General features: G+C 40.9%; 1 protein-coding gene across 1 annotated transcript; it reads left to right on the top strand.

The window, feature by feature from the left end:
* The first annotated feature begins 543 nt into the window (after nt 1-543).
* Nucleotides 544-14,895, top strand: steap2 (STEAP family member 2, metalloreductase). Its single transcript, XM_034705922.1, has 5 exons — nt 544-994; nt 5,551-5,717; nt 7,475-8,002; nt 10,066-10,230; nt 12,083-14,895. The coding sequence occupies exons 1-5, from the start codon at nt 604-606 to the stop codon at nt 12,374-12,376; spliced, it is 1,545 nt and encodes a 514-aa protein (XP_034561813.1). The 5' UTR covers nt 544-603; the 3' UTR covers nt 12,377-14,895.
* Nucleotides 14,896-15,668: the final 773 nt, after the last annotated feature.

Raw genomic sequence — 15,668 nt, 5'->3', positions numbered from 1 at the left:
CGCTGGTTTGATTCCCCTCGGCCTGTCCTCCCTCTTCAGCTGTCCTATCCAATTAAGGCAAAATGTCCCCCCAATTGATATTATAACATAATCAATATAAAGATGTAATATAATATATGAATATATATATACAGTATAAAGACCAAAAGAACCTGTTTGGAGAGCATTTGAAACTCACTGAATGTAAAAAAAAAGATGACCGCCAAAGTTGGCAATCAATGGAAATTGAATCTTTTGAACTTCAGCCATGCAGGCAGCTATGCTACCTTCACTGTCAGGGTGTGTGAACATGTTTTCTCAAGGCATATGTGCAGTAGTCAGATATTTCTGCATGATGCTTTTTTAACCGTCATAAGAATTTAGGCAGGCAGAGACTCTAGATGTTTGCATGGAAATGTGACTTCATCCATGCATGTGATGCAAATGTTGTAAACATTTTACAGTTACAGTTTAAAACTAATCACAAACACATGTTACTTTGATCAGACTGACCTGTGTTTATATATATACATAAAGTGCTTTGATAATGTCTCTGTTTTCCCCATAGACCAACTGAGAACCTATTAACACAACGCCACAGAAAACAAGAGACAAGGAGCCAGGATGGACATCATCTCTATGACGGATGGCAGCAGGAGCCCTGTGTTCCTCACGGCCTCCTCCTCCCACCACCTCAAGGCCTGTATCCTGTCCAACGGCATGAAGAATGGACTTGGAGACTCAGGAACCCTCCGCCTGTCTGCCCAGCCTGCACAGCCTACCGTGGCAATCCTAGGCTCAGGTGACTTCTCCAAGTGCCTGACCACACGTCTACTGCATTGTGGCTTCCACGTGGTGGTGGGCAGTCGCCATCCCAAACTGGCAGCCCAGTCTTTTCCCCATGTGGTGGACGTGACACACCATGAAGACGCTGTGGGGAAGGCGAGCACTGTGTTCCTGGCAATCCGCCGTGAGCACTACTCCATCCTGTGGGACTTAAAGCATTTACTCGAAGGTAACAATCAATCAATCAATCTTTATTTGTATAGCGCCAAATCACAACAAACGTTATCTCAAGACGCTTTTACAAACAGAGCAGGTCTAGACCACTCTATGTCAAATTATGAACAGAGACCCAACTTCAAGACAGGGTAAGACTCAGTCTGACCCCACCTTAATCCATCATGAGCATTGCACATCGCAGTATTAAGCTAGTTACAGTGGAGAGGAAAAACTTCCTTTAACAGGCAGAAACCTCAGGCAGAACCAGACTCATGTTAGACAGCCATCATGCCTCGACTGAGTTGGGTCTGGAAAGACAGATAGAGGGGAGTAAGAGAGAGAGGGAGAGGTGATAGTGATGAGACGAGTCGTAGAAGCTGTTGCCGCTAGAGTCCAGCACGTCCGTATCAGCTGGAGTCCAGATCGTCCACAGCAGGAGGACGTCTACGGCAGCTCAGAGGAATCTACGAGACAATGGAGCTCAGGGACTCCAGAAAGGTCTATGGTTAGTAACTTTAATGGGACAGGCAGAGTTAAAGTAAGTGATGAAGGGGTTGGGGGGGAAGAAGGTGAGCTAGGATCCCAGTGTCAGTGTGCCAGTTCCCCCGGCAGTCTAGGCCTATAGCAGCATGACAAAAGCTGGTCCAAGCCTGATCCAGCTCTAACTATAAGCTTTATCAAAAAGGAAAGTTTTAAGTCTACTCTTAAAAGTGGAGAGGGTGTCTGCCTCCCGGACCCTGACTGGTAGATGATTCCAAAGGAGAGGGGCCTGATAACTGAAGGTTCTACCTCCCATACTACTTTTAGAGATTTTAGGTACAACTAGCAAGCCTGCATGTTGGGAGCGTAGAGTTCTAGAGGGGTAATAGAACACTATCAGCTCTTTAAGATACGAGGGTGCCTGATTTTTAAGGGCTTTGTAGGTTAAAAGAAGGATTTTAAATTCTATTCTACATTTTATTGGGAGCCAGTGTAGAGAAGCTAACACTGGAGAAATGTGCTCCCTCTTCCTAGTTGTAACAGCACACACGCACCATGACAGTGAGAGGCTGAAGCTCCTTGATTGATTATACACGTGTTATATATTGTATATATGTTTTTAGAGTTATTATAGTGTCACCATTGCTTTGTGCTAAGTTCTCTTAGTTTCATTATGTATTTGTTTATGTTGTAGTAGTGTTTTATTCAGTCAGCATACATAACACAATATTTTAAACAGTACAGACATTTTCAATAAAACAACAGTAGTGCATCCAGTGATGACTGAAAAGGCCCAGGCAGAAGCATGATGCTTATTTAAGCCTAGCCTGCATTTTCAAAACAAAAACAAAAACAAAACCTAACAAAATAAAAACAAAACAAAACAAAATAAAAAAAACAACCTGGCGCTTATGAGAGAATTCTGTTCTCTGATTTTTCAAGTGCATTTAACTCCATCCAGCCCATCATACTCAGAGACAAGCTCAAAGAGATAGGAGTGAACCCCTCCTTTGTCTCCTGGACCACAGATGATCTTACAGAAAGGCCACAGTTTGTCAGAGGGGTATACTACGAAGCTGGATTTGCGGTTATCGAGGTAACTTCAGGGTTAACTCTGGATATTCAGTACTACGAAGGTGGTTCACTCCTTACCAGGGTAGATCACCATGGTTACTCATGCTGAACTCCTAACCTGCTCCGGAGCAGGTTATGCTCAGGATCAGAGATCAGTTTGTAGAAAACTCCACCCACTGACCAATCAGCTCACTCGATCACAGAGCTCTGTGAGCTGATCGCGAGGGGAGGGAGCAGAACTGTGTTCAAGCCCACAGTGGAGAAGAGACGGGCAGGACACTTTGTCTACCTGTAGGATTTTATATATAAATACTGATGACAGTTATTGATTATCTTTCCTCACATCATATATAAACAGAGTCTGAAGTACCTTTTTTCAGATGAAATCGTTTTACTGCATTAAATATAAAACTGTGCGTACTTATCACTTTGAATCATGTTCTCATTTTTATTAGTCCTTTAACCACAGCGCTCAGTTTGATACAGTCAGGACTGCAGCTGAAATATTAGGTCTATAACTGGTCTTTCAGGGGATAAACAGTTATAGTCAGATATATCTAATGATCAATAAACAGTTATTATAGTCAGATATATCTAATGATCAATAAACAGTTATTATAGTCAGATATGTCTAATGATTAATAAACAGAGTTATTATAGTCAGATATATCTAATGATGAATAAACAGAGTTATTATAGTCAGATATATCTAATGATGAATAAACAGTTATTATAGTCAGATATATCTAATGATGAATAAACAGTTATTATAGTCAGATATATCTAATGATGAATAAACAGTTATTATAGTCAGATATATCTAATGATCAATAAACAGTTATTATAGTCAGATATATCTAATGATCAATAAACAGATATTATAGTCAGATATATCTAATGATTAATAAACAGATATTATAGTCAGATATATCTAATGATGAATAAACAGAGTTATTATAGTCAGATATATCTAATGATCAATAAACAGTTATTATAGTCAGATATATCTAATGATGAATAAACAGAGTTATTATAGTCAGATATATCTAATGATCAATAAACAGTTATTATAGTCAGATAAAGTTATTATAGTCAGATATATCTAATGATCAATAAACAGTTATTATAGTCAGATAAAGTTATTATAGTCAGATATATCTAATGATCAATAAACAGATATTATAGTCAGATATATCTAATGATTAATAAACAGATATTATAGTCAGATATATCTAATGATCAATAAACAGAGTTATTATAGTCAGATATATCTAATGATGAATAAACAGAGTTATTATAGTCAGATATATCTAATGATCAATAAACAGAGTTATTATAGTCAGATATTTCTAATGATGAATAAACAGAGTGATTATAGTCAGATATATCTGCACTAATGATGAGAAATAAGACGTCATTAGTTCATTCAAACAGGTTTTGTCTTATCTCTCAGTTCTTCCTTCAAGTTTCAAACTCAGCTGTGTTGAAGTTAATCTGGATTGTGTGTTTAACTTCTTCATATTTTTCTAATATCAGTGCAGTGTTTGAAATTCATGTGGATGTGCTGACGGCAGACTGTCCGTGTCTGTGATTGGTCACATGTTGCCTTCTCCGCCCTGTTCATGTGAACGCGCTCAGGGTAACTCTGGATTGACTCAACATGTTGATAACCAGCTTCGTGTGACAGTTTAGTGCGATCTCCTTTGTTAGGTTCAGTGAAGCTGGATCAGAAGAAGATATCTGGGATATGTTGAACTCGCTTCGTAGTATACCCCTCAGGCTTCATAACTCTCTAGCCAATGGGAGATGAGCTGACAGACACCTGAATTACTTATTTTATGTGATTTTTATCATTTTATCTGAACACCTGAATTTCCCCCTTGGGGGATGAATAAAGTACATTTTATTCTGATCTATTCTATTCTAGTCTATTCTATTCTATTCTATTCTATTCTAGTCTACTCTAGTCTAGTCTATTCTATTCTAGTCTATTCTATTCTAGTCTATTCTATTCTATTCTATTCTATTCTAGTCTATTCTATTCTATTCTAGTCTAGTCTAGTCTAAAACTAAACAAAACAAAACAAAACAAAAACAAAAACTTAACAAAAGAAAACTTAACAAATCAGAAACAAAAACTTAACAAAACAAAACTTAACTAAACAAAACAAAAACTTAACAAAACAAAAATAAAACTTAACAAAACCAAACACAAACAAAGCAAAACAAAAACATAAATAAAACTAAACTCAACTAAACTAAACAGGTAAATCATGAACACTTATAGCCTTCAAAAACTGCTATGCGAACCCTTTTTTTGAAAGTTTTTATTTTATCCTTGCATCATTCCAAAATGTAACCCCAACAACAGAAACACTTCTTCTTTTCAAACCTTTTTTAGATATTTGTACAGTAAACTTCTCAAATCATATCCACTCTCCTGAATTAAAAATAACTTTTGTAGAGTGTCAGCTTGATTTTGCTTTTAACATTGTTTGCATTATGTTATAAAAGAATAAGTTCTTGAATTTCAGAACATGAGTGTTTAGAAATAGTGGGTCAGTGTGGGTACAATAATCAGCCTTGTCGATAACCCGTATGGCTCGTTTTTGAAGCACCACTATTGAATCTATGATTGTTGTATAGGTGGATCCCCACACCGCTACACAGTAAGACATGTAAGGAACAATCAGTGAGCAATATATATTACATGTAAGGCCTTATCATTTAATATGTGTCTAGATTTATACAGGATTGCTATTGACTTTGACATTTCTCCCTTGATATATTCATTATGTTGTTTCATGTTAGCTTATGATCAATCACAACTCCCAGAAATGTGGTTTCAAAAACTCTTTCAATATTAACAGAACAGTTTTTTATCATAATATCCACACTTATTTCCTTTTGATTTCCAAACACCTTATGTCTTTGTGCAATATTTGTTTATGATGCAACACTTTTACTTCAAGTCTGGAACAAAGGAAGTCATGTGTCTGTCTTTTTGACTTGCAGGCAAGATTCTTGTGGATGTGAGTAACAACAGGAGGATGAATCAGTATCCAGAGTCCAATGCTGAGTATCTGGCTTCATTGCTGCCAGGCTCCATCGTGGTTAAAGGCTTCAATGTCATTTCAGCCTGGGCTATGCAGCAGAGCTGCCCCAAAGATGCTAGCACACAGGTACAATCAAATATGAGAAATATCTGAACACAACATTTGTGCTGCTCGGTGATTGCATGGGTTTTATGAGCATTTACTGACCTCCAGGACAGGGGTCAAGGCAGGACGTGACCTCTAAGACTGCAAGAACACAGACATGAACAGTTATCTGTGAACACTAGACAGTATCCAGATAATCAATCAATCAATCAATCAATCTTTATTTGTATAGCGCCAAATCACAACAAACGTTGTCTCAAGGCTCTTTTACAAACAGAGCAGGTCTAGACCACTCTATGTCAAATTATGAACAGAGACCCAACACCAAGACAGGATAAGACTCAGTCTGACCCCACCTTAATCCACCATGAGCATTGCACCTCGCAGTATTTAGCTAGTTACAGAGGAGAGGACAAACTTCCTTTAACAGGCAGAAACCTCGAGCAGAACCAGACTCATGTTAGACAGCCATCTGCCTTGACCGAGTTGGGTCTGGAAAGAGGGATAGAGGAGAATAAGAGAGAGAGAGAGAGAGAGATAGAGAGAGAGAGAGAGAGAGAGAGCGGTGATAGTGATGAGACGAGTCTGGAACGTCCACAGCAGGAGGACGTCTACGGCAGCTCAGAGGAACCTACGAGACAAGGGAGCTCAGGGACTCCAGAAATGTCTATGGTTAGTAACTTTAATGGGACAGGGAGAGTTAAAGTAAGAGATGAAGGGGTTGAGGGGAAGGGGGCGAGATAGGATCCCAGTGTGTCAGTGTGTCAGTTTCCCCGGCAGTCTAAGCCTATAGCAGCATAACTAAGGGCTGGTCCAAGCCTGATCCAGCTCTAACTATAAGCTTTATCAAAAAGGAAAGTTTGAAGCCTACTCTTAAAAGTAGAGAGGGTGTCTGCCTCCTGGACCCTGACTGGTAGATGATTCCAAAGGAGAGGGGCCTGATAACTGAAGGTTCTACCTCCCATACTACTTTTAGAGACTTTAGGTACGACCAGCAGGCCTGCATGTTGGGAGAGTAGTGTTCTAGAGGGGTGATAGGGTCCAGGTTCTGTTCCAAAGGTTATAATAAGTAACATTCAGTCCTTACATAATGACATTAATCGCACTATGTAACACCAGGATTGTGTTCAGTATATCATATATTTGAAGCAAAATGTCTTTTCCTGTATTGTAAGAGATGATAGCCAACATACTCAGACAGCATGCTCTCTAACAAAGGACTTCAGTCTGGATTTAATCCAAATTCAGAGCAAATTCAAAACGATACAGAACTCCCACAGACAACAGACTGACTAATTAACCCTGAGACAGTGCTTGCTTCATCCAGGTACGAACACATGAAGCAGAGGTTGTCTGATACTGAATGAATTTCTGAAATGTATATCGTTATGGTTCTTAAGAATTCCAGCAGGAGGAAATGTGTATTTTATAAAGACTATAGCCTGATTTATACTTCTGTGTTGAATCGACGGTGTAGCCCACACGCGTAGGTCTGCATAGCTTCCCTGTAACCACTGCTATATGATAAAGAGCAACATGTATCAGCTCTAAATTAATATAATATCTTCTGAGTTGCTGTGAAGAGGTCAACAGGAGAAGTGACTATCAGAGAGACCACACTGCCCTCATGTGTTTCAGTGGAGTATTGCTGCTAGTGGTCCACGCAGCCTTTTTTGGAAGATAATAAAATCCTATGAAAAAAAGAATTGCTGAATACTCTGAGTCTCATGTTTTTCATCCACCCTCTTCCTCCTCTCTGTAATCCGGCTTCTGTGTAGGTGTTTATCTGCAGTGACTCAATGAAGGCGAGACAACAGATAATGGAGCTTGCCCGCCAGCTCCACTTCCAGCCGGTTGATATGGGCGCTCTGTCTTCCTCGCGGGACATCGAGGCCATGCCGATACAGTTATTTCCCAGCTGGAAGGGTCCCGTCCTCGCTGCTGTGGCCCTATCTATCTTCTTTTTTGCCTACTCTTTTGTACGAGATATCATCCACCCTTATGTGAAACACAAGCAGAGTGACTTCTATAAGATCCCCATAGAGATGGTGAACCGAACACTTCCTACTGTCGCCATCACTCTCTTGGCCCTTGTGTACCTGGCAGGCCAGCTGGCAGCAGCCCATCAGCTTTACTATGGGACCAAATACAGACATTTCCCACACTGGCTGGAAGGCTGGCTACAAAGTCGGAAACAGCTGGGCCTCCTCAGCTTCTTCCTGGCTGCTGTCCATGTTCTCTACAGCGTCTGTCTGCCCATGAGGAGGTCTGAGAGGTACCTGCTGCTAAATACTGCATACCAGCAGGTCAGTAGGACGTTATACTCTTAACTTCATGTCAATACTGATACTGATGATACATTTGACTTTAGGCTAGTTTATCATAGTGACCAAAAGATGAGGGAATCTGTCATCAAAAATAATCCTAGTCATGTCGTTTAATGTCGTGTAATGTGGTGTCATCTGAGGTTGTGTCATGTCATGTCAGGTTGTGTCATTTCAGGCCATGCCATGTGGTGTCATGTCAATTAATGTCATGCCATGTGGTGTCATGTCAAGTCAAGACGTGTCGTGTCATGTCATGCAATGTGGTGTCATGTCATGCCATGTGGTATCATGTCAAGTTATGTCATGTCAAGTTGTGTCATGTTAGATTGTGTTAAGTCATGTCAAGACATGCCATGTCAATTTGTGGCATGCCATGTGGTGTCATGACATGCCGTATCATGACATGTGGTCTCATGTCAAGTCATGTCATGTCAAGTCATTTCATGTCATATGATGTCATGCAATGTGGTGTCATTTCAAGTCATGCCATGTGGTGTCATGTGGTGTCATGTCATGCCATGTGGTGTCAATCTATGTCATGCCATGTGGTGTCAATCTATGTCATGCCATGTGGTGTCGTGTCAAGTCATGTCATGCTATGCCATGTCATGTCAGATCATGACATGTCATGTCAGCGTGTGTCATGTCATGTCATCTCATGTTGTGTCATGAAACAGTATGTTTTGTCATGTTGTGTCGTGTCATTCCATGGTGTCATATCAAGTTATGTCATGTAAGAGTATGTCTTGTTTCATGTCGTTTCATGTTGTGTAATGTGGTGTCATCTGAGGTCGTGTCATGTCATGTCAGGTTGTGTCATTTCAGGTCATGCCATGTGGTGTCATGTAAGACAGTCATGTCATGTCATGCCATGTGGTGTCATGTCAAGTTATGTCATGTCAAGTTGTGTCATGTTAGATTGTGTCAAGTCATGTCAAGACATGCCATGTCAATTTGTGGCATGCCATGTGGTGTCATGTCATGCCATATCATGACATGTGGTCTCATGTCAAGTCGTGTCATGTCAAGTCATGTCATGTCATGTCATGCCATGTCATGTCATATGATTACATGCAATGTGTTGTCATGTCAAGTCATGCCATGTGGTGTCATGTTGGTTCATGTCACGTCATATGATGTCATGCAATGTGGTGTCATGTCAAGTCATGCCATGTGGTGTCATGTGGTGTCATGTCAAGCCATGTGGTGTCATGTCAAGTCAAGCTATGTGGTGTCAATCCATCTCATGCCATGTGGTGTCATGTGAAGTTGTGTCATGCCATGCGGTGTCATGTCATACTGTATCATGACATGTGGTCTCATGTCAAGTCTTGTCATATCAAGTCATGTCATATCATATGATGTCATGCCATGTGGTGTCATGTCACGCTGAGTCGTGTCATCTAAGAGCTTGTTGCTCTGTAGACTCTCCATCACTTGTCTGCATGGCAGTAGAGTCAACCTGTATGATAAACACATCAAACAGAAATGTAATCATAAAGATGGAACAAGGTTCATGTCTGTCCATTAATGATTATACATACATATCGAAAATAAGTCCATCTTTTTCAGTGGAAACAAAGACTGTCTAAAGTTCACAAAACACCCAAACCGAGCACATGGTAGCAATACACAATCCAATACAGTGTTCAAACATTTGGTGTTTCATATTCTGCATTCATAAGTCGTCCTGGAAATCTTTACAGACTCAGGTTGATTTCTTTTAGATTCTTTCTCTAGAATAAAATACATGACAGAGTGTGTCAAGAGTCTGATAGTATGGCATGTTGACTCAGCAGGACCTCTTTATTTATGTTGTATTATTTTTATCTTGAACAGACTTGTTGCAGTCTTACTGAAATAATGTCTTAAATTGAACCCCAGCACATCTTCCTGTAAAACCACACTTGTTAATAATAAGAGGCCAATCAACTCCACTGCATTATCAACCTGATCTGCAGGTTAATCTGGCCAAGCATGCAAAGAGAAGTGATGGATGATGATGGTGGTGAATAATATCTCAGTATCCTCTTTATTGGCAGGTTCATGCTAATCTGGAAAACTCCTGGAACGAGGAGGAGGTGTGGAGGGTTGAGATGTACGTTTCCTTTGGGATCATGAGTCTTGGGCTCCTGTCACTTCTGGCTATCACCTCCATTCCCTCTGTCCACAGTATGCTCAACTGGAGGGAGTTTAGCTTCATCCAGGTACACACATTTATAGCAGAGGTTGTCAAGGACTGACACTGAATTCATTTCTGAAATGTATAATGTTATAGTTCTCAGGCAAGTTCTTGGGATGTATTAAGCATCCTTTTTAGTTTGATTTCTACGTTGACATGTGAACCTCTCTCCTTGATGGAAATAGACATAACTAACCTCATAAGGTTTGAGTCACCAAAACTAATATATTGGTTGCTAAACTGCAAAAGAGATGTCAGATGTTTGTAACACAGAGTAATGTTTCCTATCTGCTCATTATACTGTACCAAAAGTTATAAAAGGTGCATTTGGACCAAGAGTTCCGGGTTCTTTTAGCCCCCAGAACTACTTTACCCTGAACTAAAAGGTTCCTGTGCCCCCATTGTTGTCTGCGTTTTGACCGCGAGCTGAAGTCCCGGGTAGATTGTGTAAATCAGGCCAGTGATGTATGGAGGAAAAAAAAGTAAATGCACTACACCACCAGACCAGTAGAGGGCAGTAACACAAAGAGGAATGCCATTCATCACAGATGACACCATAGATGCAGACGGACAGGCAGGTATCCTTATGAGCAACACAACAGTTAGCCTGTTAGCATGAAGAGACTCAGCTGGTCTGTTTTAGATGGTGCTATATTTCATCACAGATGGATTCACTGAATCAACACGTGAGAGGAGATAAGCGCGAGTAGCAAAGACGTTTCAACACGGCTTTAAAATCCTTTTGAACTCAAAAAGCCGTGGCAGAGATCGACCGGTGTTTTGGTTTAAACAGCGACCCTGTTAACTGGAGACTCTCAGCCGGATGCATCCCTCATAAACATCTTTAGACCATCATTAATTCACTAGCAAGGACCACGCCACACAAGGACATAAGTTGAACATTTAATGAATTAGTTGTGCGTGGTGTGCCCAGCAGAAGGAGACTCAGGATGGGGGTTCCGTCTCAGCGTCATCCTGCCGGAGCTGATCTTGACCCAGGTTGTACCTGGAAGTAAACAGGGCATAGAAGGAGCGAGCACGAGTTGAGTAGGAGAGGACAAGGAAATAGGTTAAGTGCAGTAGAGTAAGGTGAGGGAGGGTGGGTTTAAGAATCACGGACAAGCAGTTGGAGTAGGCTGGCTACGTTTAAGAAGGCTTGTCAGGTGATTGAGGGTGTGGTTTAGGCGTGGTCCTGCTCCCGAATCTAAGTTAACACCTTAACTTCATATATCTGATGAGGATATTTTGAAATCTTAATAAAAACTAAACTAGTTTGCATTCCCAGGAACTCCCTCTGTGTTTCAACAGCTGTGTAAACTCCACAAACACTGACACGTTCAGCTGAATGTCCCCAGTTTACAGGGTCACTTTTAAAACCAGAACACCGGGAGAGACTCATTCACGGTGGGCTGAGAGAAGACTACTGTTACAAGCTGCTAAATCAAGAGAATCACAGCTTCTTCTTTTGAAAAGTACACACACATACAAAAAAGATAGAACAAATAAAAACTAATGAAAGAAAGAGAAATCAAGAGAATCACAGATGTGTGTGATGTTATTGTGGACGGAGGGAGGAATAAAAACACTGAGGTTAATCTACCAATCAGACACGTTCAGCATTGCAGGCCCTGCCCCCCAAAAGTCCCGGGACCTTTGAAATTATGACCCCTCTAGCAGGGGCATTTTAGGGGGGGATTATCTACCCCTGAACTAAATTTAGACCCTGGGTCCACCGGTCGAAACGCAGGTAGTTCCGGGGTAAAGTTCCTGCTGTCGAAAAGTGCCCAAAGTAGCTAATCTACCCCCTAACGTTCTCCATGTGCTCCATGATTACAGGAGTTGTGACTGTATGTTGACTCTACCTGTGTTTCCTCCAGTCCACTCTTGGCTACATCGCCCTGCTCATAGCGATCTTCCATGGCCTGCTGTTTGGCTGGAAACGAGCATTTGAAGAGGAGGCCTACCGTTTCTACCTGCCCCCCTGCTTTGTGGTGGCCCTGGCCCTGCCTGTGTTTGTCATTCTGGGGAAGGTTCTGATGCTGCTTCCTTGTGTGGCCCGCAAGCTCCACCAGATCCGCAAAGGCCTGGACAGCAGTCGTTATCATTGCAAGCGCCTGGAGCCTGTGGGCTCAGCTGTGCAGATTTCACCTGAAAGAGTGACCATCATGTGATATGTGTCGCACCGAGCCGTCTGCCCAGATACTGCTAACTTCATATACTGCCACAGTTAGCAGCTACACTGGAGTGAACATCATGTATTCATGCAGTGCTCATAGAGAGGGCGTGTTAGTCTTTGATACCGTGAGCAGTCTTTTGGTGACTTGTGAGTTGTGCACTTGTTAGCTGTCCAGTTTTGTCATAGTTGGTACATCTTAGAATAAATCTGAATATTCTTTCCTTGACAGTGTCTTTCCACGCTCTTGGTATATTGCTGTCATGTTTTTAATATTCTGTTAATTGTCTTGTTCTGGCAGATACTTTCAAACACTGTCAGACTTTATTTCAAAAGAGGAGCTCATTTGACTCTTTCAGTCTGCCAATAACAAACGTTAAATAACTCCTTTGGCTCTTGAGGAGAGTTTTTAATGTTCAGTATCATTTCAGACACACACTTTCTCAGTCCATCACTTGTGGGTCCCCCAACATCATGGAACCACAGTACTCTATCAATCAATCAATCTTTATTTGTATAGCGCCAAATCACAACAAACGTTATCTCAAGCATCATACAAACAGAGCAGGGCTAGACCACTCTGTGTTAAATTATGAACAGAGACCCAACATCAAGACAGGATAAGACTCAGTCTGACCCCACCTTAATCCACCATGAGCATTGCACCTCACAGTATTTAGCTAGTTACAGCAGAGAGGACAAACTTCCTTTAACAGGCAGAAACCTCGAGCAGAACCAGACTCATGTTAGACAGACATCTGCCTCGACCGAGTTGGGTCTGGAAAGAGGGATAGAGGAGAATAAGAGAGAGAGGGAGCGGTGATAGTGGTGAGATGAGTAGTAGTAGCTGTTGCCGCTGGCGTCCAGCACGTCCGTATCAGCTGGAGTCTGGAACGTCCACAGCAGGAGGACGTCTACGGCAGCTCAGAGGAACCTACGAGACAAGGGAGCACAAGGACTCCAGAAAGGTCTATGGTTAGTAACTTTAATGGGACAGGGAGAGTTAAAGGAAGTAATGGGGGGTTGGGGGGAAGGGGGTGAGATAGGATGCCAGTGTGTCAGTGTGTCAGTTCCCCCGGCAGTCTAAGCCTATAGCAGCATAACTAAGAGCTGGTCCAAGCCTGATCCAGATCTAACTATAAGCTTTATCAAAAAGGAAAGTTTGAAGCCTACTCTTAAAAGTAGAGAGGGTGTCTGCCTCCCAGACCCTGACTGGTAGATGATTCCAAAGGAGAGGGGCCTGATTTTCATGCAGCTGATCCCAAACTCAAAGTTCTGTCATTGTTTTATCTTGTAAAGTCAGCTCTGTCATTGCCCCACAACATTTCGTCTGGAATAAAAAAGTGTGTGTGTGTGTGTGTGTGTGTGTTTGTGTGTGTGTTTGTGTGTGTGTGTGTGTGTGTGTGTGTGTTCAAAACATGCTGACTGTTGGGCTTCCCACCAGTAATTTGTCCAGTCAGAGAAATGTTCTGAGGTGTTTTCTTACAAAAGGGGAATAACTGGAAAAAACAACTTAAAAAATGTTTCTGTGTTTTCAATTTGGACTTTTTCCGTGAATTCTGAGATTAAAGTCAGAACTCTCACTTTTATCTCTGAAGTTTAAGTGTTTTCTCTTGCCGTAGTGGCCGTAGTTTCTTGATAATCTGAGCTCTACAGGACCGTTTTTCATACACAAATTGTCCCAAATTGATATCCTACCATCCTTCATTTTTAAATCTAGGCAGTGATCCTTAACAGTAAAAAAAAAAAAGCTGTGGTGTTCTGAATCTGTTGATCCCCTCATACACACACGCACACACACCACTTAACCTGATCCTATTCATCATAAAGCATGTTTACTGTTCCCGTCATGCCGCTCTCACACAAAGTGTCAAAGTGGGCTGAATCTGTTCTGTTCGGCCTGCTGTGACTACTTCTAACTCTTTAATCATTTTATGATGATTCTTTCTATGTTCAGCTGTTAATGCATCTCTTTGAATTCCCTCCATGAACCTACAGAACTTCTTTCACTTGCCTTACTGATCATGTAACTGAAGAGGAAATGATGCCATATGGGATGTTTACTGTCACTGGTCATTTATTGAAGCATTTCAAAGTCTCTGTGGCTTCTTTCAGACGTGTGTAAAAAACAATGGCTGCTGGTTGTCTGTAAAAACACTCCTGTAATACTCAGTTCAAACCTTGAATGTTGCCCGCTCATTTTCCAGGTTATAGTTTTTCATCTCCCAACCAGTCCAGCTTTAGCATTGCTGCAATGATGACCTTCCAAGAGGCAATGAGTGCTGTTAATGAGTCCACAGAGGAATATTTTTTTAGATGTGCTTTGCTTAGAGTATCTCCTCCCTGCACCCATACTGTGTACTGTTAAACTAACTGTCTAATGTGCTGCATGTTTCTCAGATCAGCGAGTGACACTAACTCTGACGTCAAATAAAACAATGTTCTGCTTGGATCTTTGAAACAACAGTGACATCTGCTGCTGACCTCATCCATCAATAAATGCTTTTTGTGGCTTGATATGTTGTGAAGCGGTTTGTTTGCATGAAAGGTGTGAGAGGTGGATTTCATGTGAGGTCCGGTGCAGCATGAAGAGCTCTCTGCATTATTTAACGACACGTTCAGTTATCCTCTGCAGAATACTAACATCAGGAGAAAGGTTTAAGAATGGTCCTGACCCTTCATTATGAAACGAATGCTTGCACTGAAAAAACTCAAAATCTTACCAAGTGAAACTGTCTCATTTTTAGTCAAAATGTCTTCTCCCACTTGATTTAGGATAAATTAACTTAACAAGTAACATTTGAGCAAGATGGAGGGACTTGTTTTAAGACATCTTAAATATCTTCTTTAGTCAAACAATCTTGAAATGATCTTGTTTTGAGTTTTAATTTAGAAGAAACAAGATTTATTTAACATTTCAGACATTTTTCAAGCTGAGGTCTTATTTGTAGAAGATGGATAATCTTGATTTAAGACAAACCCTTTTTGATTTAAGGAAATGCATTTTATTTGAGAATCTATCAGGAAACAGCTCCATTGATAAAAGAAAGAAAGAAAGAAAGAAAGGTTGTTTTTTTTAAGGGTGGGTTTCAGTTTTCAGACACTGTTTCTTCTAAATCAGATCAAAATATCCATCCTCAAACTACATGCACACAATGAAACACCTCCTTTAGAGCATAGCTGGCTTATCCTAAAAAACAACATGACTGAATATTAGTATATCCAGCTCACTATGAGAAGACATTATATCTCAAAATGCTCAAATTAAACTTTGTCATCTTATTTCAAGT

This window comes from Notolabrus celidotus, chromosome 17, assembly GCF_009762535.1.
Source record: "Notolabrus celidotus isolate fNotCel1 chromosome 17, fNotCel1.pri, whole genome shotgun sequence".
Taxonomy (NCBI): domain Eukaryota; kingdom Metazoa; phylum Chordata; class Actinopteri; order Labriformes; family Labridae; genus Notolabrus; species Notolabrus celidotus.
This window is presented reverse-complemented; position numbering and strand designations above follow the sequence as displayed.

Excerpts from the sequence above, each read along its gene's own strand:
- steap2 (XM_034705922.1), top strand. The coding sequence starts at position 604 with ATGGACATCATCTCTATGACGGATGGCAGCAGGAGCCCTGTGTTCCTC. Across the intron at positions 5,718-7,474 it reads CCAAAGATGCTAGCACACAG|GTGTTTATCTGCAGTGACTC; the intron begins GTACAATCAAAT and ends GCTTCTGTGTAG. Across the intron at positions 8,003-10,065 it reads TAAATACTGCATACCAGCAG|GTTCATGCTAATCTGGAAAA; the intron begins GTCAGTAGGACG and ends CTTTATTGGCAG.